The 20,937-nt window shown below is 48.5% G+C and overlaps 2 protein-coding genes across 4 annotated transcripts in view; both read left to right on the top strand.

Annotated features, from left to right (window-relative positions):
- Positions 1-19,446, top strand: part of USP18 (ubiquitin specific peptidase 18) — a 28,784-nt gene extending 9,338 nt beyond the window's left edge. The window contains exons 3-11 of one of the 3 annotated variants that reach the window (XM_050746219.1): positions 396-492; positions 2,226-2,371; positions 8,910-8,989; positions 9,280-9,426; positions 11,522-11,617; positions 12,437-12,604; positions 14,852-14,983; positions 15,500-15,549; positions 18,811-19,446. In XM_050746219.1, coding sequence (XP_050602176.1) covers positions 396-492; positions 2,226-2,371; positions 8,910-8,989; positions 9,280-9,426; positions 11,522-11,617; positions 12,437-12,604; positions 14,852-14,983; positions 15,500-15,549; positions 18,811-18,856 — 962 coding nt within the window. In that variant the 3' untranslated portion in view covers positions 18,857-19,446. Of the gene's footprint in view, positions 1-395; positions 493-2,225; positions 2,372-8,909; positions 8,990-9,279; positions 9,427-11,521; positions 11,618-12,436; positions 14,827-14,851; positions 14,984-15,499; positions 15,550-18,810 lie in introns of those variants that run through there. The other 2 variants (XM_050746218.1, XM_050746220.1) reach the window with 2 other exon arrangements.
- Positions 1-20,937, top strand: part of DGCR6 (DiGeorge syndrome critical region gene 6) — a 341,424-nt gene that overhangs the window by 228,577 nt on the left and 91,910 nt on the right. The gene's annotated exons all lie outside the window — the stretch shown is intronic.

The following is a 20,937-nucleotide window of genomic DNA, read 5'->3' as shown; positions in this document are numbered from 1 at the left end:
TTAGTAACTTTAAGAAAAACATTTGATTTTTGTCAACTTTTTTTTTTTTCGTTTCTGAGACAGAATTCCACTCTTGTTGCCCAGGCTGGAGTGCAGTGGTGCGATCTCAGCTCACTGCAACTTCCACCTACCAGGTTCAAGCGATTCTCCTGCCTCAGCCTCCCAAGTAGCTGGGATTACAGGCATCTGCCATGACGCCCGGCTGATTTTTGTATTTTTTGTAGAGACAGGGTTTCACCATGTTGGCCAGGCTGGTCTCGAACTCCCGACCTCAGGTGATCCGCCCACCTTGGCCTCCCAAAGTGCTGGGATTACAGGCGTGAGCCATGGTGCCCAGCCTTGTCAACTTCTTTACCTAGGCCTTGCCTCAGCATTTTTTTCTCTTCCCCTTATAGGCCTGGTTGGTTTACACAACATTGGACAGACCTGCTGCCTTAACTCCTTGATTCAGGTGTTTGTAATGAACATGGACTTCACCAGGATATTGAAGAGGTAAGACTGTTCTTCAGGCTGATAAGCGTTTGTACTGTTTCTTTTTCTTTTCTTTCTTTCTTTCTTTCTTTTCCTTTCTTTCCTTCCTTTCCTTCCTTTCCTTCCTTCCTTCCTTCCTTCCTTCCTTCCTTCCTTCCTTCCTTCCTTCCTTCCTTCCTTCCTTCCTTCCTTCCTTCCTTCCCTCCCTCCTTCCTTCCTCCCTTCCTTCCTTCCTTTCTTTCTTCCTTTCTTTCTTTCCTTCCTTTCTTCCTTCCTTCTTTCTTTCTTTCTTTCTTTTCTTTCTTTCGTCTCACTCTGTTGCTCAGGCTGGAGTGCAGTGGCGCGATCTCGGCTCACTGCAAGCTCCACCTCACAGGTCCAAGAGATTCTCCTGCCTCAGCCTCCCGAGTAGCTGTAATTACAGGCACCCGCCACCACGCCTGGCTAACTTTTTCTATTTTTTGTAGAGATGGGGTTTCACCGTGTTAGCCAGGATGGTCCCGATCTCCTGACCTCGTGATCTGCCTGCCTCAGTCTCCCAAAGTGCTGGGATTACAGGCGTGAGCCACTGCGCCCAGCCTGTATTATCTCATTTTTAATATATTCTGTTATTCAGAGTGACTTGAACTTTTTGAGATCTTCTTTCAAAAGTTGGCAGAGGGAAGATTGGCTTCTGCATATTCTGGCCTACACTTTATTTCTAATACTTCTTAGGTTGGTCTGGGGTGGGGCCCAGATATTGGTACCTTTTTTTTTTTTTGAGACAAAGCCTCACTCTTGTCCTCAAACTGGAGTGCGATGGCACGATCTCAGCTCACTGGAACCTCCGCCTCCTGGGTTCAAGGGATTCTCCTGTCTCAGCCTCTCGAGTAGCTGGGATTACAGGCGCCCACCAGCACGCCCGGCTAATTTTTGTATTTTTAGTAGAGACGGGGTTTCACCGTGTTAGCCAGGCTGGTCTCGATCTCCTGACCTCAGGTGATCTGCCCGCCTCAGCTTCCCAAAGTGCTGGGATTACAGGCGAGAGCCACCGCGCCCAGCCAGGTATTGGTACTTTTTAAAAGCCCTCTTTGGGTGATTTTTAATGCAGCCAGGATTGACAGCCACGAACTTGGTTAAAAGAGAGAGTTGGGACTAGACCAAAGTAAGAGAAGGAGTAAGTCAGTGGGCAGTACACATCCGTGCACACCCCTCCTTCCACCAACACTCACACAATGCACTCTCTCTCTCTGTCTCTTTCCATAACTCTTTTCCTGCCCTGTGCTCTCTCCTTTTTCCCATCTGAGAAATGCCTGTAATTAAATGAATCATTGCCAAACCACACGGACAGCCCTTCATGTTGCCTTTCTTCCCAGGACCTGTCTGTAGTTTGGAGAGCTTTAGGCTGGACATTTTGCTGCTTGCCCGAGATGTGGAGCCAGGACTTCGTCCATCTGCCCTCTGCTCTAGCATGATTGCTGCGCAGGGTGCAGATGGGCTGAGGCAGCGGTCGCGCTGATCCCCCTCTGTGGAGGGTCCCCTGTAGAGCGGATTCACTCACATCATGCTTCTCAACCTTGGCCACACATTGAAATAATCTGAGGAACTGAAAAATTCTGATAACTGCCCCACCCCCGCCACCCCCAGAATTCTGGTTTAATTTGTATGGGAGTGGCCTGGATATGGAGATTTCAAATTTCTCCCAACTGATTCCAGTGTGCATCTAGCTTCGAGAACTACACATAAGAAGGTTTCTGGCTGTTCTTGTGTGACAGGATCACGGTGCCCAGGGGAGCTGATGAGCAGAGGAGAAGCGTCCCTTTCCAGATGCTTCTGCTGTTGGAGAAGATGCAGGACAGCCGGCAGAAAGCAGTGCGGCCCCTGGAGCTCGCCTACTGCCTGCAGAAGTACAACGTGCCCAGTAAGACGTCCTCCCACTGGGCTCCTGGCTGCTGATCCAAAGCGGGTGGGAAGCTTAGAGAGAGTGAAGAGAGGAACTAACAGGCAGTGAAGCAACCAGAAGCAAGTTAGGTAGCCTGGACCCCTCGGATTATAGAGACATTTGTGTAAGAGGCACACATTTTTGGAGGTGCAGAATTGATATTATTTATGGACATTTTACTTCCATACCTACCCTTTTTCTGCCTCTCAGTAGGGTAAACGAAGGCATCTCCTCCAAGCTTATTCTGCCACTGTTAGGGAACTGCAGGAAAACAAAATAAAGGAATAAAAAAGAGAAAACATGTTCTACAAAATAATTCATAAATAGGTTAGGGTTTTTTTTTTTTTTTTTAGATAGCTAATATTGAAATGTGCATCACATACTGTAAAATTCATCCATTTAAAACCATGCAATTCAAAGGTTTGTAGTGTATTCACAGAGTTGTGCCTCCATCATCACAATCTAATTTCATAACATTTTCATCACCCCCAAAAGAAATCCCATACTTATGGGTTTTCCCTTGTGTATAACACATTGCTTTTCTCTTGCTGCTTTCAGAATTCTTTGCCTTTAACTTTTGAAATTGATTACGATGTGTCTTGGCGTGGGTTGCTTTAGATCAGTCTTATAATGGTGTCCTTTGGGCTTCCTGGATGTGGATTTCTATTTCCTTCCCTGGGCTGGGAAGTTTTCAGTCATTATAGCTATGGGTTGCTTAACAACAGAGAGATGTTCTGAAAATGCATCAGAAGGTGAATTTGTCATTGTGTGGACGTCATGGAGTGGACTTACACAAACCTAGATGGGACAACCTACTACACACGTAGGCTGCTTGTCATGGCCACTGTGCTTATGTGGCCTGCCATTGACCGAAATGTCAATCTGCCACTTGGGACTGTTATTTCTTTGGATAAGCTTTCTGTCTCCTCTCACTCTCCTCCTTCTGGGACTCTGATAATGCCTATTTTGGTCTGTTTGATGTCCCGTAATTCTCTTAAGAGATCTTCCCTTTTTTGGGCCGGGCGCTGTGACTCATGTCTGTAATCCCAGCACTTTGGGAGGCCAAGGTGGGCGGATCACGAGGTCAGGAGATCGAGACCATCCTGGCTAACACGGTGAAACCCCATCTCTACTAAAAATATAAAACGTTAGCCGGGCGAGGTGGCGGGCGCCTGTAGTCCCAGCTACTCTGGAGGCTGAGGCAGGAGAATGGCATGAACTCAGGAGGCGGAGCTTGCAGTGAGCTGAGATCATGCCACTGCACTCCAGCCTGGGCGACACAGCAAGACTCCTGCTCAGAAAAAAAGATATCTTCACTCTTTTTCATTCTTTTTCATTTTTGCTTCTGTGAATGATTTCCAGTGACCTACCTTCTAGTTTGTGAATCCTTTCTTCTGCTTGATTTCATCTGTTGAGCTTCTCTATTGAACTCTTATTTGAGTTATTGTATTCTTCAGCTCTGTTATTTCTTTTGAACTTTTTTCTGTCTCTTTGCGGAAATTCTTCGTTCATGCATTGCTGTCCTAGACGTGGTAAGTATCTTCGTGGTGATTATTTTGAATTGTCTATAAGGTAAGTCACTTATCTTCATTTCACTGAGGGCATTTTCTGGAGATTTATCTTATTCTTTTGCTTGGAACATATTTCTCTGTTTCTTCATTGTTCCTGACTCTGTTATTTTCTGTACTTTAGATAAGAAAAATGCCTCTCCCAGTCTTGTCTCACTGGCCTTGTAGAAGAGACGAACTTACCAATTAACGCTGCCAGACACTCGGAGCGCCTCTTGACCCTTTGTGCTTGTCCAAACTGTCATCTGTGTTCTTAGCTGCCCTCAGGAGATTAGAATGTGTCAAGTCCTGTCAGTGCCCCAGACAGGGGAGATAGAAGCCAGCCCCTTGAGGTGCAGCTGGAGACGTTGGGGCATTAAATGTGTGTTCCAGTTTATTCTATCCTCAAGGAAAAGCTGGGAGCATGTGTTTATCCCCCACTTGCTCTGCAAAAAACTGGACAGAGGATCTGTGGCAAGTGCCTGCACTCATGTTTAAACTGCACACTCTTGCATGCATTGTTTTGCTCTTGTCACACCCAGGGGCCTAGCGAATGCTGGCTCCTCTCTGCTTAGAGATGGACAGGTTGGAAGCTTGACGCTATCTGTCGAACAAACGAGTGGGAGCCGCGGTGGAAGTGCTCACCTGCCTGTTCAGGGTCTCAGAGGAGCACTGGTTTCCTGCTCTGTCAGCTCCCAGATGCATGGAAACCCCAGGGCAGCAGCTGCACATGTGCAGACGGATTCCTTCTAGGGAGAAAGTGGGAGCCAGGCCTTTTTGCCTGTTCACCCTGCACTGGGCCTGGGGAGATGTTTTTTGGTCTCTGTGCCCCTGTGGGACCCACAAATACAGAGCCTCATCAGCTCCCAAAGCTCAGGGATTGAGGAGCTAGTCCTTCATTTGAGAGGGATAGATGTTGTGTACTCAGTGTGTGAAGTTAGAGACCTGATTTTATCATGGAGCAGGGGGTGGGAGAAGGCATGGGACTTGCCCACACACCTGTCCAGACTCCTGGAAATCTGTTTATCTGCCTCATTGGCTCCAGGTGCAGGCTAGTTATTACTAGATGCCCATCCCTCAGGCAACAGCTAGGAGAGCCCGCAGACATACCCTTCCAGGGAGAAACTGGGAGCCTGGCATTTCTGCCTGTTTGTGCTGAGCGCAGGAGCACAGCTGCCGGAAGTGCTCACGTGCCCATTTAAAACTGCCTCTTTGCCCTCTGCGGTCACAGGGGATTCATAGCTGCTGACCCATGTCTGTTCCCAGAGCTAGGTGAGCTAGCAGCCAAGCCCTTGAATGGGAACTGCAAAAGCTGGGGCTGCCTACGTGTGGTCCAAACCCTCGCCTCTCCAGGAGAAAGCTGGGCGCAGGGATTCCTTTCCGACAGTAAGGTACTGTGTCTAGAGTGGGGCTTGTGGTGCGAGTGTGTCTCAGCTTTTCCAACCCATTGCGATGTGGATGTTTTCTCCATTGTCCCCTGTACAGGCCTGTCTCAGCTGGTATCTGGGTTTCTTTCTGAGGGAGTTGATCTGTGTGTAGATGGAAGTTTTTCCATGTGTCCACGGGAGAAGGGAGCACCAGGAGCCTCCTTCTCTACCATCTCGCTTGTATCACCCTCTGTGATTCTTTTTATACATAGTTGAATTTGATTCACTAATATTTTGTTGAGGTATTTTGCATTTATGTTCACGAGAGATGCTGGTTTCTAGGTTTTTTCTGATAACGTCTGTCTGGTTTTGGTATTAGGATAATGCTGGCCTCAGAGAATGAGTTAGGAAGTGTTCTCTCTGCTTTTGTCTTCTGGAAGAGGTTCTAGGGAACTGGTATAATTTTTCCCATAAATGTTTGGAAGAACCCATCGTTCACTAGTGAACCCGTCTGGGTGCAACTGAGTACCCCCATTCGCTAAGAGATAGTTCCATTAGTTTTCTTATGATTTTCTTTTCACTTCTCCTCTTCCCATCCCTCACCCCTCACCATGGCCGTGTTTCCTGTTTCCTGTTAGCTCTTTAGAAATGCAAATATCACCTTTCGCCTACCCGTCTCCAGACATTCCCTGCTGGGCAAAAGGAAGAATCTGTAAATGGAGGTAGGCTGATGGAGGTTTGACTGAGAACAGGGCAAGTTCTTCCAGCTCATCTTTCCTGAGACTTGGCAGTAGATTTGCAGCCCCAAGCATACCCACCAGGGAACCCTCCCTGCCAGGGGTGGCCTCGAAACTTCCACCTTCTAGGGGTTTGTCTTTCACCCACTAGGAAGGCATGGAGAAAGCATGCCCACTCGGCCACTTTTACAATTTACTTCTGCCCAGGAAGGTGCCAGCTCAGCTGGGTACATGATAACTGCCCGGTAGAAAACCGCCATTGCAGGCCGGGCGCGGTGGCTCAAGCCTGTAATCCCAGCACTTTGGGAGGCCGAGACGGGCGGATCACGAGGTCAGGAGATCGAGACCATCCTGGCTAACACGGTGAAACCCCGTCTCTACTAAAAAATACAAAAAACTAGCCGGGCGAGGTGGCGGGCGCCTGTAGTCCCAGCTACTCGGGAGGCTGAGGCAGGAGAATGGTCTAAACCCGGGAGGCGGAGCTTGCAGTGAGCTGAGATCCGGCCACTGCACTCCAGCCTGGGCGACAGAGCAAGACTCTGTCTCAAAAAAAAAAAAAAAAAAAAAAAAAAAGAAAACCGCCATTGCTCAACCCCTCACCCCCACAACACACCTGATGAAAATGCCCCTTTTTCCTCCAAAGGAGAAATGGCACATTAAAAGGCAGGCTGCGTCGTGCTCCTTCCTCCAAGCTGGCTTCAGAATAAATTCACGTTTGTGTATGAAGCCTTCTTTTGTATCACATTTTTTTTTGTATCAGAGTTAGTTGAACAGCACATGCGGTGAGCAGCTAACCAGCTTTTCGGCTGCAGAGGCACTATGTTCAACTTTCCTTCCGTCCTCAGTCTGGAGAAGCTCAATCAGCCTATCTCCAGGTGTATGGATTCTTTCTTTTGCCAGCTCTAATCTGCTGTTGACCTCCTCTAGTACATTTTTCATTTCAGTTATTGTTCTCCTCAAGAATTTCTGCTTGGTTCTTTTTTTACAGTTTTTTCTTTATTGATACTCTTTATTTGTTGAGGTAGCATTTTTGTACTTTCTTTCTTTCTTTTTTTTTTTAATTGAGACGGAGTCTCGCTCTGTCGCCCAGGCTAGAGTGCAGTGGTGTGATCTCCACTCACTGCAAGCTCTGCCTCCCGGGTTTACGCCATTCTCTTGCCTCAGCCTCCTGAGTAGCTGGGATTACAGCCGCCCGCCACCGTGCCCGGCTAATTTTTTTGTATTTTTAGTAGAGACGGGGTTTCACCGTGTTAGCCAGGATGGTCTTGATCTCCTGACCTCGTGATCCGCCCGTCTCGGCCTCCCAAAGTGCTGGGATTACAGGCGTGAGCCACCGCGCCCGGCCCCCTTCGTACTTTCTTTTTTTTTTTTTTTTTTGAGACGGAGTCTCACGCTGTTGCCCAGGCTGGAGTGCAGTGGCGCGATCTCGGCTCACTGCAAGCTCCGCCTCCCGGGTTCCCGCCATTCTCCTGCCTCAGCCTCCTGAGTAGCTGGGACTACAGGCGCCCGCCACCGCGCCCGGCTAATTTTTTGTATTTTTAGTAGAGACGGGGTTTCACTGTGGTCTCGATCTCCTGACCTTGTGATCCGCCCGCCTCGGCCTCCCAAAGTGCTGGGATTACAGGCTTGAGCCACCGCGCCCGGCCCCCGTACTTTCTTTCACTTTTTTTTTTTTTTTTTTTGAGACGGAGTCTCGCTCTGTTGCCCAGGTTGGAGTGCAGTGGTACGATCTCGGCTCACTGCAGGCTCCGCCTCCCGGGTTTATGCCATTTTCCTGCCTCAGCCTCCTGAGTAGCTGGGACTACAGGCGCCCGCCACCACGCCCGGCTAATTTTTTGTATTGTTAGTAGAGACGGGGTTTCACCATGGTCTCGATCTCCTGACTTTGTGATCTGCCCGCCTCAGCCTCCCAAAGTGCTGGGATTACAGGCGTGAGCCACTGTGCCCGGCTCTTTTACTTCTTTTGACATGGTTTTCTTTAATTCTTTGAACATATTATAACAGCTAAAGTCTTTGTTTAGTAAAGCCAACATCTAGGGCTTCTCAGTGAAAGGTTCTACTGATTGCTGTCTTCCTGTATGTGGCCATACTTTTCCGTTTCATTGTGTGTCTTGTCTCTTTTGTTGGAAAATGAACATTTTAGATGATGTAAGGTGGCAACACTGGACATCAGAGATGCCCACACCAGGGTTTGTTGTTGTTGCTGTTTTATTGTTACTGGGCAATTTATGATTCTGTATTTGCCTTCATTGCTTTCTTGCACGTGGCCTTGTGGTCAGCCAGAGGGGAGGGATTGGAGCCCTTTCGGGTCTTACTTGGGCATGCGCCTGGCCTTCTAGATCCTCAGGAATGTATCAGTGCTTTTCAAAGTCCCTGTGGACATCTCATTCCCCAGGCTGAGTGCAGTGGTGACATCACAGCTCACTGTAGCCTCAACATCCTGGGCTCAAGGGATCCTCCTGCTTCAGCCTCCCAAGTAGCTCTGACTACAGGTGTGCACCACTATGCTCAACTAATTTTTAAAATTTTTTATAGAGACAGAGTCTTGCTTTGTTGCCCAGGCTGGTCTCAAACTCCTGAGTTCAAGCGATCCTCCTGCCTTGGCATCCTGAAGTGTTAAGATTATAGGCATGAGTCACTACACCTGGCACTGGAGCTTAAGTTTCAAGAGGCGTTCTCAAAAATCAATACCAAACTTACTGTTCGTTTATTGATCACCTCTTATATAGTGCCAACTTAGCCTTGCAGTGGGGTGGAGGGCTAGGAAGAGACAAAATGGTGAGTATTCATGTATGTCTAGATACTAGGGCATGAGAAGTGACTCTGAAGACCTCACTAATTGGCTGTTCCTTTTCTCTGTGGCTAGTGTTTGTCCAGCATGATGCCGCCCAACTCTACCTCAAACTCTGGAACCTGATCAAGGACCAGATCACTGATGTGCACTTGGTAAGAACCTAGAACCAGAGCACTCGGAAGCTTAAGATGCTGCTCATTTAACTCATTCGGCTGTTGTTCCTGTAGTGTGTAGAGGAATAAGAGAGTTAATCCACATAAAACACTTATCACAGTTTCATAATATTGTTACTGGTAATATTTTGCACCTTTGTGAGTAGGACAAAGAGCATTAGTGGCTACCATTTCTAGAGCTTCTGTCTCTTGGCTCCACCTTCTGGCAATTGGCCTGACCTGGCTTATGGTGGTGGTCCCATCTCACCTCTCTGCTCTCCCTCTTGCAGGTGGAGAGGCTGCAGGCCCTGTATATGATCCGGGTGAAGGACTCCTTGATTTGCCTCGACTGTGCCATGGAGAGTAGCAGAAACAGCAGCATGCTTACCCTTCCACTGTCTCTTTTTGATGTGAACTCCAAGCCCCTGAAGACACTGGTAAGGGGATTCTCTTGGTATTTGCTGCCCCCGCATGTGTTAGTCCATTTCTGTTGTGATAACTCAATATCTGAGACTAGGTAATTTATTTCTTACAGTTCTGGAGGCTGGGAAGTCTTGGTTGAGGGGCTGCACCTAGTGAGGGCCTGCCTGCTGGTGGGGACTCTCAGAGTCCTGAGGCGAGGCAGTGCAGGGCATCACATGGCGAGTGCAGTGCAGGGCATCACATGGCGAGGGGGCTGAGCGTGCTAATGTGCCGCCAGCTGGAGTCTCTCTTCCTATTCATATGAAGCCACCAGTCCCACTCCCAGGATAACCCATTAACCCTTTAATCTATGAGTGGATTAATTCATTCATGAAGGCTGTGCCCCTCATGACGCAATAACCCCCGCTTTTTTTTTGGAGACAGAGTCTTCCTCTGCCACCCAGGCTGAAGTGCAGTGGCACAATCTCAGCTCACTGCAACCTCCGCCTCTGCTGTTCAAGCGATTCTCCTGCCTCAGCCTCCCAAGTAGCTGGGATTACAGGCGCCCGCCACCATGCCCAGCTAATTTCTGTATCCTTAGTAGAGTTGGAGTTTCACCATGTTGGCCAGGCTGGTCTGAAACTCCTGACTTCAAGCGATCCACCTGCTTCAGCCTCCCTGGGATTACAGGCATGAGCCACCTTGCCCTACCCAATTATCTCTCAAAGGCCCCACCTTTCCATACAGCCACATTGGGGATTCAGTTTCAACATGGGTTTTGGGGAAACCATCGAACCACACAACACAGTGTGACCAACTCCCCCTTGCCTCTTTGATCTATCTCTGGCTTCTGAAAAGTCGCTTATTTCATTTTCATGGCTCTGGCCAGTTTCTCCTTTGTTTTGGCAAAAATGCTTTTCCCTCCTACCTCCACCTCCCTCATACTCCTCCCTTAGTAGGAGCCCCATCCTGTTTTGTTCCTCCAGTCAGCAGGTGCCCTTTGAGATCCTGCCAAATGGACCACACCAGGCCAGGCATTAAGGGGGATATGAGGAGAACCAGAAGAAAAGCTGAAACCCTCAGCTGCAAAGTGTGGGGAGGCTGTACCTGATACAGTTTGGGTCTGTGTCCCTGCCCAAAAATCTCCTGTTCAGTTGTAATCCCCAGTGTTGGAGGTAAAGTCTGGTGGAAGGAGATTGGACCATGGGGGAGGTTTTCTCATGAATGGTTTGGCACTATCCCCCATGGTACTGTCTTTGTGACAGTGAGTGAGTTCTCATGAGATCTGGTTGTTTAAAAGTGTGGCACCATGGCCGGGCGTGGTGGCTCAAGCCTGTAATCCCAGCACTTTGGGAGGCCGAGATGGGTAGATCACGAGGTCAGGAGATCGAGACCATCCTGGCTAACACAGTGAAACCCCATCTCTACTAAAAAATACAAAAAACTAGCCAGGTGAGGTGGCGGGCGCCTGTAGTCCCAGCTACTTGGGAGGCTGAGGCAGGAGAATGGCATGAACCTGGGAGGCGGAGCTTGCAGTGAGCTGAGATCCGGCCACTGCGCTCCAGCCTGGGCGACAGAGCCAGACTCCGTCTCAAAAAAAAAAGGTGTGGAGCCAGGGTGGGTGATGTAATCCTGTAATCCCAGCACTTTGGGAGGCTGAGCTGGGTCGATCACCTGAGGTCAGGAGTTTGAGACCAGCCTGGCCAACATGATAAAACCCTGTCTCTACTAAAAATACAAAAATTAGCTGGGCATGGTGGTGCAGCCTGTAGTCCCAGCTACTTGGGAGGCTGAGGCAGGAGAATCGCTTAAACCCAGGAGGTGGAGGTTGCAGTGAGTTGAGATCTCACCACTGCACTCCAGCTCCCCACTCGCTCTCTACCTACTTCTCCCATGTAAGACGCCTGCTCCTGCTTGGCCTTCCGCCATGACTGGGAGCTTCCGTGGCCTCCCCAGAAGCAGATGCTGCCATGCTTCTGGTCAGCCTGTGGAACCATGAGCCAATTAAACTTCTTTTCTTATAAATTACCCAGTCTTAGCTGTTGTCTCACAGCAGTGTGAGAACAGAATAGAGTACTCTAGGTGGGAAATACCAACACTGCTTTTTCCCTGTTCTCTTGGGTGGGACAGGAGGACGCCCTGCACTGCTTCTTCCAGCCCAGGGAGTTATCAAGCAAAAGCAAGTGCTTCTGTAAGAACTGTGGGAAGAAGACCCGTGGGAAACAGGTACTCATACCCTAGATCAGACTCAGCTGTCCCTCGGTGCACATGGGGGATTGGTTCCAGGACCCCTGTGTGTACCAAAATCCACACACCCTCAAGTCACACCCAGTCGGCCCTGTGGAACCCATGCATAGGAAAAGTCAGTCCCTCATCTATGCGGTTGTGCATCTGGGATACTGTATTTTTGATAAGCGTTTGGTTGCAGATGTGGAACTCGTGCCTATCGGGGAGGGCAGACTGTATTTATTTACAACAATTTGTGTATAAGTGGACCCACACGGTTGAAACCCGTGCTGTTCAGGGGTCATCTGTCCTTCACTAGTCTGGGGTTGCCCCCCGTGGATTTCCTGATTTCTCTGATTTCATCAGAGGCCCGAGGACACCCCATGGTGAATAAGAAAGGGAATCTGGGTCTGGCTAGTATCTGGGACGCTGGGGTTCTGATGTCTAGAGCTGTGGATGTGGCTTCTCATGGTCGCATCACTGAGAGGGACCAGAGGAGGGGTCCTGAGAGCAGCCATAAGGGCATTTCCCTGGGGGCGAAACCAGCTCCCTGGAGCAGGTGCCGTGGCTCCCCTGGTCCTGGCGCCTGTGCAGAGCCCTGTGCCCTTGTGCCTCTCGTGGGGGGCCACACGGTGGTAGAATAGCCAGGTTTTGCATTTTTCTCAGAGGAGCTCAGCAGATTCAGTGCACAGGAGCCTTAAACTCCGTGATGTCACCCTGCTTCCCTCTTTTTGGGAAGAACGCGTCACTAGCCCTGACATTTGTCTGACTCTCCCATTCCAAGTGGACTTCATCTCCAGAGTGATTTTGCTTTTTCAGGTCTTGAAGCTGACCCATTTGCCCCAGACCCTGACAATCCACCTCATGCGATTCTCCATCAGGAATTCACAGACGAGAAAGATCTGCCACTCCCTGCACTTCCCCGAGAGCTTGGATTTCAGCCAGGTCCTTCCGATGGAGCGAGAGCCCTGTGATGCTGAGGAGCAGGTGGGATCCTCCCGACCTCCTGGCCGTCCTGCCTCTCCCCAGACGCCTCATCCTTTCCGTTTTCCCTTCCTTCACCCCCGGTCTGCTAGGAGCCACCTGTTCCTTAGAGACTGTCCCCAACCTCTAAAGACTTTCTTTTTTCTAAATATTGGATTTGTGTTCATGTGCCTCACAGCACTGAGGGACGGAATCCAGAATTCAGTAGGCTCCTTTGGAAATAATGTGGAATACATAGAAATGCATAGGCAAACATGTCATTGTGGGTTCTTAGTACCAACCAAACTTTCTTCCTCAAATGGCCTGTGCCCACTTTGAGGATAATCATAGAGTAGCCAGTTGACTGGACCACATTTAATCAGAGTAAAGTTTAATTCACTTGTCCTGAGATAATAACTTACTGAGAGATTCTGAGAAAAAAAGAGACACAAGGCCAGGCAATGTGGCTCATGCCTGTGATCCCACACCTTGAAAGGCTGAGGCAGGAGGATTGCTTGAGCCCAGGAGTTCGAGACTAGCCTGGGCAACATAATGAGACCCCATCTCTCAAAAAAAAAAAAAAAAAAAAAAAAAAAAAATTAGCTGGGTGTGGTAGCACAAACCTTTAGTTCCAGCTACTTGGGAGGCTGAAGCAGGAGGATCACTTGAGCCCAGGAGTTTGAGGCTACAGTGAACTGTGATCTATCACTGTACTCCAGCCTGGGAGACAGCACAAGACCCTGTCTCTAAAAACAAAACAAAACCAGAAAAACTTAAAAAAAAAAAAAAGACAAGTATCTTTTTTCCGTAGATTTGAAATGCTACATAGCAAATTTTGTATTCCCACATGTACGGGTCTATTTTTGGAGTGTCTCTTCTGTTTTATTGGTCTGTTTGGCTATTTATGCTGTAGAACCATGGCATTTAGAAAATTAAGGCCTGATAATATGTTATAATAGCTCCTATTGTAACATGATTTCTTTACCTACTTAGGCCGTGTACGTTTCATGGGATTCTCTTTTTCTTTCCTTCTAGTTCTTTTTATTTCTACCTGCAGATTCTGCCCGATGAAGTATATTTAAAATTGTTTTTCACTTAAAAAAGACTTTTTTGGCTGGGTGCAGTGGGTCATGCCTGTAATCCCAGCTCTTTGGGAGGCCAAGAGGATTGCTGGAGTCCAGAAATCAAGCCCTGCTGGACACTAAAGCAAGACTCCATCTTCTTGCAATAGCAACAAAAAAGACTGTTATGGAACATTACAAATAGATACCAGGGTGTGTAGTGAAGGAAGAATTAGACAGTCAATCCTCATTGTAACAGTTACCAAACTCATGGCAGGTCTTGCTTGTCCTATAACCCACCCTCTTGTTTCACCCAACCCTGTACTGGATGTTTTCTGAAGCAAATCCCAGACTTCATACTGTTTCATTTGTAAACACTTTGTTAGGTGTCCCTAAAGAATAAGCACTCAAAAGATAACCATCTCCATCTTGTAATTCCTTCACAGCATCAAATATCTGGTCAACGTTCAAACTTCCTGACTGTTGTATAATCTATGTGGTTTGTTTGAATCTAGATGCAGACAATGCCTACACTTACATTTGGTTAAGTTTCCTTCTTTTCTTAAGTTCCTTTTAGATTTCTGCTCCTTTTCTTTTCCTTGCAGTTGATTCGGTTGAAGATTTTTTCAATATGCCAGCACTGGCTGGTTGGTATCATTTAACATGTTCCTCTAACCCTTTTATTACTTGTAAACTAATATTTAGATACAGATATTCCCTGCATTTTGTAAAGTCCTGCACAAAGTCTGCAGATGAAAATAGGGATAATTCCAGCCTCCACTGTGGGTGACCCAGCTTTGCATGTGCCACCCTTGTTGGCCATCTCCCCTCCGCCTACAAAAGACTTTTGGCTGGGTACGGTGGTTCAGGTTAGGGCCCTTCTGGGCTTGTGGAGAAACAGAACTGTGTTCTGATGACCCCACCCCTCCCAGGGGAAAGTTCTAATCTTGTCTTGGCTTTGGGGGCCTCTCTCGTGACCTCCTGCCTTCCATCTCCTGTGTGCTCTGCTGTGCCAAAGCTGCTGAGCCTTCGCAGTTCAGGATCCACACTCAGGAAAGCTCCTCCTGGAGGGTGCCCACCGGCCGTGGGTCAGGACTGTTTTTTAATACACTGAAGTCCCAGAGTCGGGCCTAGGGTGGGCAGGTATAAATGTGTGAGGCAGTCATGTTTGTGGCGGTGGGTGAACTGTCTCGTGCCTGTCTCTTTCCAGCCTGGAGGGCAGTATGAGCTTTTCGCTGTGATCGCGCATGTGGGAGTGGCAGACTCCGGTCATTACTGTGTCTATATCCGGAATGCTGTGGATGGAAAATGGTTCTGCTTCAATGACTCCAATATTTGCTTGGTGAGAAACATCATCCACAATTGCCTCCTGCCCTGGATTGGCCACCTCTAGCAAATGCTGGGCCCGGAACTGCGTGGGTGTCTGAGATCAAGACACACGGTGGTCCCGCTGTCTCGGTGTGGGGCCTTTGATGAGGGTTCAAGCCTTTTTCGGCCTGAAGTCCCCATGTGGTTTGCACCTCTGTAAGGGTTCACTTCCCTCCATTTCTAAGTGTTTGGTGCTCTTGGCTCATGCCCTGCGGCTTCCTGCTTCGTGGGAAACGTCTAGAGAGCAAGGAGAGTTAGAAATATGTAAGTTAGGCCTCTGGGAGAAGCATGACCAAGTTTAAACACAGGGATGAGGGTGCTAAAAAGACTTCATTGCATATGACGTCCTGCTGCTGCTGATGCTCCAGGCTCTTGGGAGTTGCTAGAGGTGGGCTTGTCTGGAGGATGAGGGGTACATTGTAGCACCCTGTCCTCTGTGGGTGCCTGTAAGTGTCAGCTGTGCTTGACCCTGTTTGTTTCTGGCTTCCAGGTATCCTGGGAAGACATCCAGTGTACCTACGGAAATCCTAACTACCACTGGTAAGAAACGTATTTGGGTAATGGGAGCCTAATGAGCTCACATAGGGTCCTTGGAGCTCATGAAACGCCTGTGGATTCCCCTGTTACTAACATGCTGATGGCTCACTGTCCGCCTCATCTACAACACTCCCCCCACCACCCCATGCTTGCCTCACACGTCACACTCCAGGAATATCGAAGTACAGGTAGCTCAAACAGCCGTGCCCTCCATCTCCCCTCTGCTGTGCACGCGCACTTCCTGGCTGTACTGTCCTCTCCTCATTTACCATCTAGGCCAACTCCCCGCTCGTGTTTCATACTCATGGTCTTTTCCTACCCTTTAAAGCCTTTACTGATTCACCCAGATTCGTGGGGGCTTCTTGCATGTTTTTTTGTTTTTTTTTTTTTTGATGGAGTCTCGCTTTGTTGCCAGGCTGGAGTGCGGTGGCACAATCATGGCTCACTGCAACCTCCACCTCCCAGGTTCAAGCGATTCTCCTTCCTCAGCCTCCTGAGTAGCTGGGACTACAGGTGCATGCCAACAGGCCCAGCTAATTTTTTTTTGTAGAGATGGTGTTTCACCATGTTGACCAGGATGGTCTCAATCTCTTGACCTCATGATTCGCCCGCCTCAGCCTCCCAAAGTGCTGGGATTACAGGCATGAGCCACCACACCTGGCCTTCTTATATGCTTTTATTGCATTTAAGCATACCTCTTTTACAGCAAAGATCTTTTTTTTAAAATTTTATTTTCAGAGATGGAGTCTTGCTTTGTTGCCCAGGCTGGAGCACTGTGGTGTGATCACAGCTCACTGCAGCCTTGAACTCCTGGGCACAGGTGATCCTCTCACCTCAGCCTCCTGAATAGCTGGGACTACAGGCATGCATCACCATGCCTGGCACATTTTAAAAAAATGTTTGTAGAGGTGAGGTCTCACTATGTTGCCAGGCTTGTCTCAAACTACTGGGCTGAAGCCATCCGTCCATTTCAGCCCCCCAAAGTGCTTGGATTACAACGTCCATTTCAGCCTCCCAAAGTGCTTGGATTACAAGCATGAGCACCATGCCTGGCCATCACACTGTTGTTTCTTTTTTGTTGTTTTTTTTTGTTTGTTTGTTTTTGTTTTTTGTTTTTTTGAGACAGAGTCTCGCTCTGTCGCCCATACTGGAGTGTAGTAGCGGGATCTCGGCTCACTTCAAGCTCCGTCTCATGGGTTCACGCCATTTTCCTGCCTCAAACTCCCAAGTAGCTGGGACTACAGGCACCCGCCACCACGCCCGGCTAATTTTTTGTATTTTTAGTGGAGATGGGGTTTCACCATGTTAGCCAGGATGGTCTCGATCTCCTGACCTCATGATCCACCCGCCTCGGCTTCCCAAAGTGCTGGAATTACATGCGTGAGCCACCGCACCTGGCCAATAAATATTTTTATAATCATTAACTACTGAGGAGAAGCTGGAGAGAAAAAAGGTGGATGAAGTTAAAGCAGAGAGACTTTGTAAGTTTCTTGGCTGAGCTTTGAGATTGTGTATCAGAGATGCTATTGGAGGTGATTTTCAGCTGCACAGATAGGCCTGGTCATTTGAAAAGTAACGGATTAGGTGAAGCTCACGTTTGAAATCCTCCTCCTACTTTTCATCTTTCTCTCTTGTTTATTCTGAGCATCCGTCTTAGACATCCGATCTTTATCACTTTGTGGTTGTCATTGATTTCCCTATTATTGAGATCAGAGGTTGGCCGACTTTCTCTGTAAAGGGTTGGAGAGAAAGTATTTCAGACTTTGTGGTCTGTACAGTGTCTGTTGCAACCACTTAGCTCTGCCCTGTAGAGCAAAAACAACCATAGACAGTGTGTGGGCAGAGGAGCATGGCTGGGGTCTAGTTAAATTTATTTGCAAAAAGAGGCTTGGAGACTGGGTGTGAGCTCACACCTTTAATCCCAGCACTTTGGGAGGCCAAGGCGGGAGGATCACTTTAAGCCAGGAGTTCAAGACTAGCCTGGGCAATAAAGCAAGACTCCATCTCTACAAAAATTAAAAGTTATTATAGTTAGGCATGGTGGTACACACCCCTAGTCCTAGCTACTCAGGAAGCTAAAACAGACAGAAGGATCAGATGAGCCCAGGAACACGAGGCTGCAGTGAGCTACTATTGTGCCACTGCACTCCAACCTGGTGACAGAGCAAGAACCAGTCTCGTCAAAAAGTAAACAAAAGGCCGGGCACAGTGGCTCACACCTGTAATCCCAGCACTTTGGGAGACTGAGGTGGGCAGATCATGAGGTCAGGAAATTGAGACCATCCTGGCTAACACGGTGAAACCCTGTCTCTACTAAAAATACAAAAAGTTAGCCGGGCATGGTAGCGGGCTCCTGTAGTCCCAGCTACTCGGGAGGCTGAGGAGGGAGAATCATTTGAATCTGGGAGGCGGAGGTTGCAGTGAGCCAAGATTGCACCACTGCACTCCAGCCTGGGCGACAGGGCAAGACTCCATTTCAAAAAGAAAAAACAAACAAACAAACAAAACGTAATGCATATTCTCTCTTATAAATGGGAGCTAAACATTGGGTATTCATTGACTTAAAGATGGCAACAACTGGGAACTGCTGGATGGGGAAGGAGGAAGGGGAGGGGTCAAAAACTAACTGTTGGGAGCATGCTTGTATTCACGTGACAAACCTGCACGTGTGCCCGCTGAATCTAAAATAAAAGTTGAAAGTAGATTTTAAAAACCCCGAGGGGTTGGATTTGGCCTGTAGCTTGTTAACCTCCTCTTTAGATATTAACTAATAGAAATGTAGTGTGGGCCGGGCGCAGTGGCTCATGCCTGTAATCCCAGCACTTTGGGAGGCCGAGACGGGCGGATCACGAGGTCAGGAGATCGAGACCATCCTGGCTAACACGGTGAAACCCCGTCTCTACTAAAAAATACAAAAAACTAGCCGGGCGAGGTGGCAGGCGCCTGTAGTCCCAGCTACTTGGGAGGCTGAGGCAGGAGAATGGCGTAAACCCGGGAGGCGGAGCTTGCAGTGAGCTGAGATCCGGCCACTGCACTCCAGCCTGGGCAACAGAGCGAGACTCCATCTTAAAAAAAAAAAAAAAAGAAATGTAGTGTGCATCTTCCCAGGTTGCCTATTTTGTTCCTCTCCAAGGTGATGGATAGACAAGGCTTGATCCAGCCGCCTGGAAGTTTGCTGACGCTTGTTCATCATAGATGAATGAAGTGTTGTTTTCTGACGAAGATTTCATGCCGCTGTGCTGATGTGTCTTCTCTTCTCTCTAGGCAGGAAACTGCGTATCTTCTGGTTTACATGAAGATGGAATGCTAACAGATATGCCCAAAACCTTCAGAGATTGACACGCTATCATTTTCCACTCCGTTCCTGGATCTATGGAGTCTTCTGAGTCTTCTAAGAGATTTTGTAATGAGGAGAAGCATCGTTTTCAGACTATATAACTGAGCCTTATTTATAATCAGGGATATTATCAAAATATTTAACAATGAGGGTCCTCAGGTCCTGATCAGTCAGAATGGATGCTTTCACCAGTGGACTCGGCCATGTGGCTGCTCAGTCCTGGGTGCTTCCTGCTGTGCAAGACGTTAGCCCTTTAGTTAGCAGGCTGTGGGGAGTCTAGGTGCTCCCAGTGGGGAGAGCAGTGGCAGTGGGAGGCATCTGGGGGCCAAAGGTCAGTGGCAGGGGGTATTTCAGTATTTTATAACTGCTATGACCAGACTCGTGTGTACTGGCTGAGTATCAGTGCTGTTTGTAATTTTTCACTTTGAGAACCGACATTAATTCTATATAAATCAAGTGTTTAGTAACTGTTATTCATTTATTCAGCAAATATTTATTGATCACCTATTCTCCATAAAATAGTGTGATAAACACAATCATGAATGAAGTTATTTTCCACAAAAGGACTTTGCAGTTTTAATGGGGGGCAGTAGGGCTTGTGCTATAGGAATTCAAAGGCAAGGGAAGTCACTTCTGTCGTGGGGCCCTGGGAGAAGGCTCCAGGCTGAAAGGGTTAGGGTGGAGGTCCCCCACAGGGACAGCGTACGCAGTGGACCGGCTGCAAAAGGCCGTGCTCAGCATTCAGACAGCATCACACACTCAGCTTTTCTCTGCCAGGGAGGCGGGTGGGGAAGGATAGGGATGGGAAGGCAGATGGAGCTCAGAATGTGGAGGGGATCCAGCGAGGCTCGGAAGTTTGCACCTGATCCGGTGGGTGCTGAGGAACCCCTGAAGGGGCGAGGAGGAGAGGAGCACTCAGCTGTGTTCTGCTGACGCTGATCTGCTGCTGGAGTTAGAGACAAATGTGGTGAGAATGGAAAGCCACACACAGTCACTAGCGCCATTCTGGAGGGAGAATGGATGTGGCTGGTGAGAGAACAGGGACCCAGGGAGAGTCCGGCACCAGCCTGGGAGGGGAGCCCGGTGGATGTGGGCACCCCCACTTTACAGATCGAGTGATAGAGACACTCAGATTTTTTTTTTTTTTTTTGAGACAGAGTCTCGCTCTGTCGCCCAGGCTGGAGTGCAGTGGCCGGATCTCAGCTCACTGCAAGCTCCGCCTCCCGGGTTCACGCCATTCTCCGGCCTTAGCCTCCCGAGTAGCTGGGACTACAGGCGCCCGCCACCTCGCCCGGCTAGTTTTTTGTATTTCTTAATAGAGACGGGGTTTCACCGTGTTAGCCAGGATGGTTTCGATCTCCTGACCTCGTGATCCGCCCGTCTCGGCCTCCCAAAGTGCTGGGATTACAGGCTTGAGCCACCGCGCCCGGCCGAGACACTCAGATGTTTAACCCCTTGTTCAAGATTCCATACTTGACAAATGGCAGATCAAACTCCTAACATAAAATGTGGGTCATTTCTTTATTATTTTATCTGTATTGGCTAATGATGATTAGCCATGCAAGAATAAATGATTATTGTAAGATCTTCAAACAATGTAGATACGTAGAGAATCCCTTCCTTGGAGCTTGCCCTTGTCAGACAGGTGTGGATGAGCATCCTGGGGTGGCTGTAAAAACTGCCAGAGTCTGGGTTGCTTACAGCAGACACATGTGGTCTCCCAGAAGCCCACGTTCGAGGTGTCCAAAGGCCTGGCTCCTGGAGGCTCTGGAGGAGCGCCTGTTCCCCGTTTCTCAGCTTCTGCCGGTTGCCAGCAATTGTCCTTCATTCACTCCAGCCACTGCCTCCATCTGCACACAGCCAAAATGGCATATCCTGACGCGCTCAACCTTACAGCCAATATTTAAAAATATCTGGAACACACAGGGCCATGGGAGTGGCTGTTGGAGAAATTTTCATGAAGGAAGAAAGATTACAACTAAGTTTTAAAATGCTAGTTGTGTTTGTTTTGTCTTGGAGAGGAGGTAAAAGTGGGAGTGAAATAGGGAGTTTGG

Source organism: Macaca thibetana, chromosome 10, assembly GCF_024542745.1.
Source record: "Macaca thibetana thibetana isolate TM-01 chromosome 10, ASM2454274v1, whole genome shotgun sequence".
Lineage (NCBI taxonomy): Eukaryota > Metazoa > Chordata > Mammalia > Primates > Cercopithecidae > Macaca > Macaca thibetana.
This window is presented reverse-complemented; position numbering and strand designations above follow the sequence as displayed.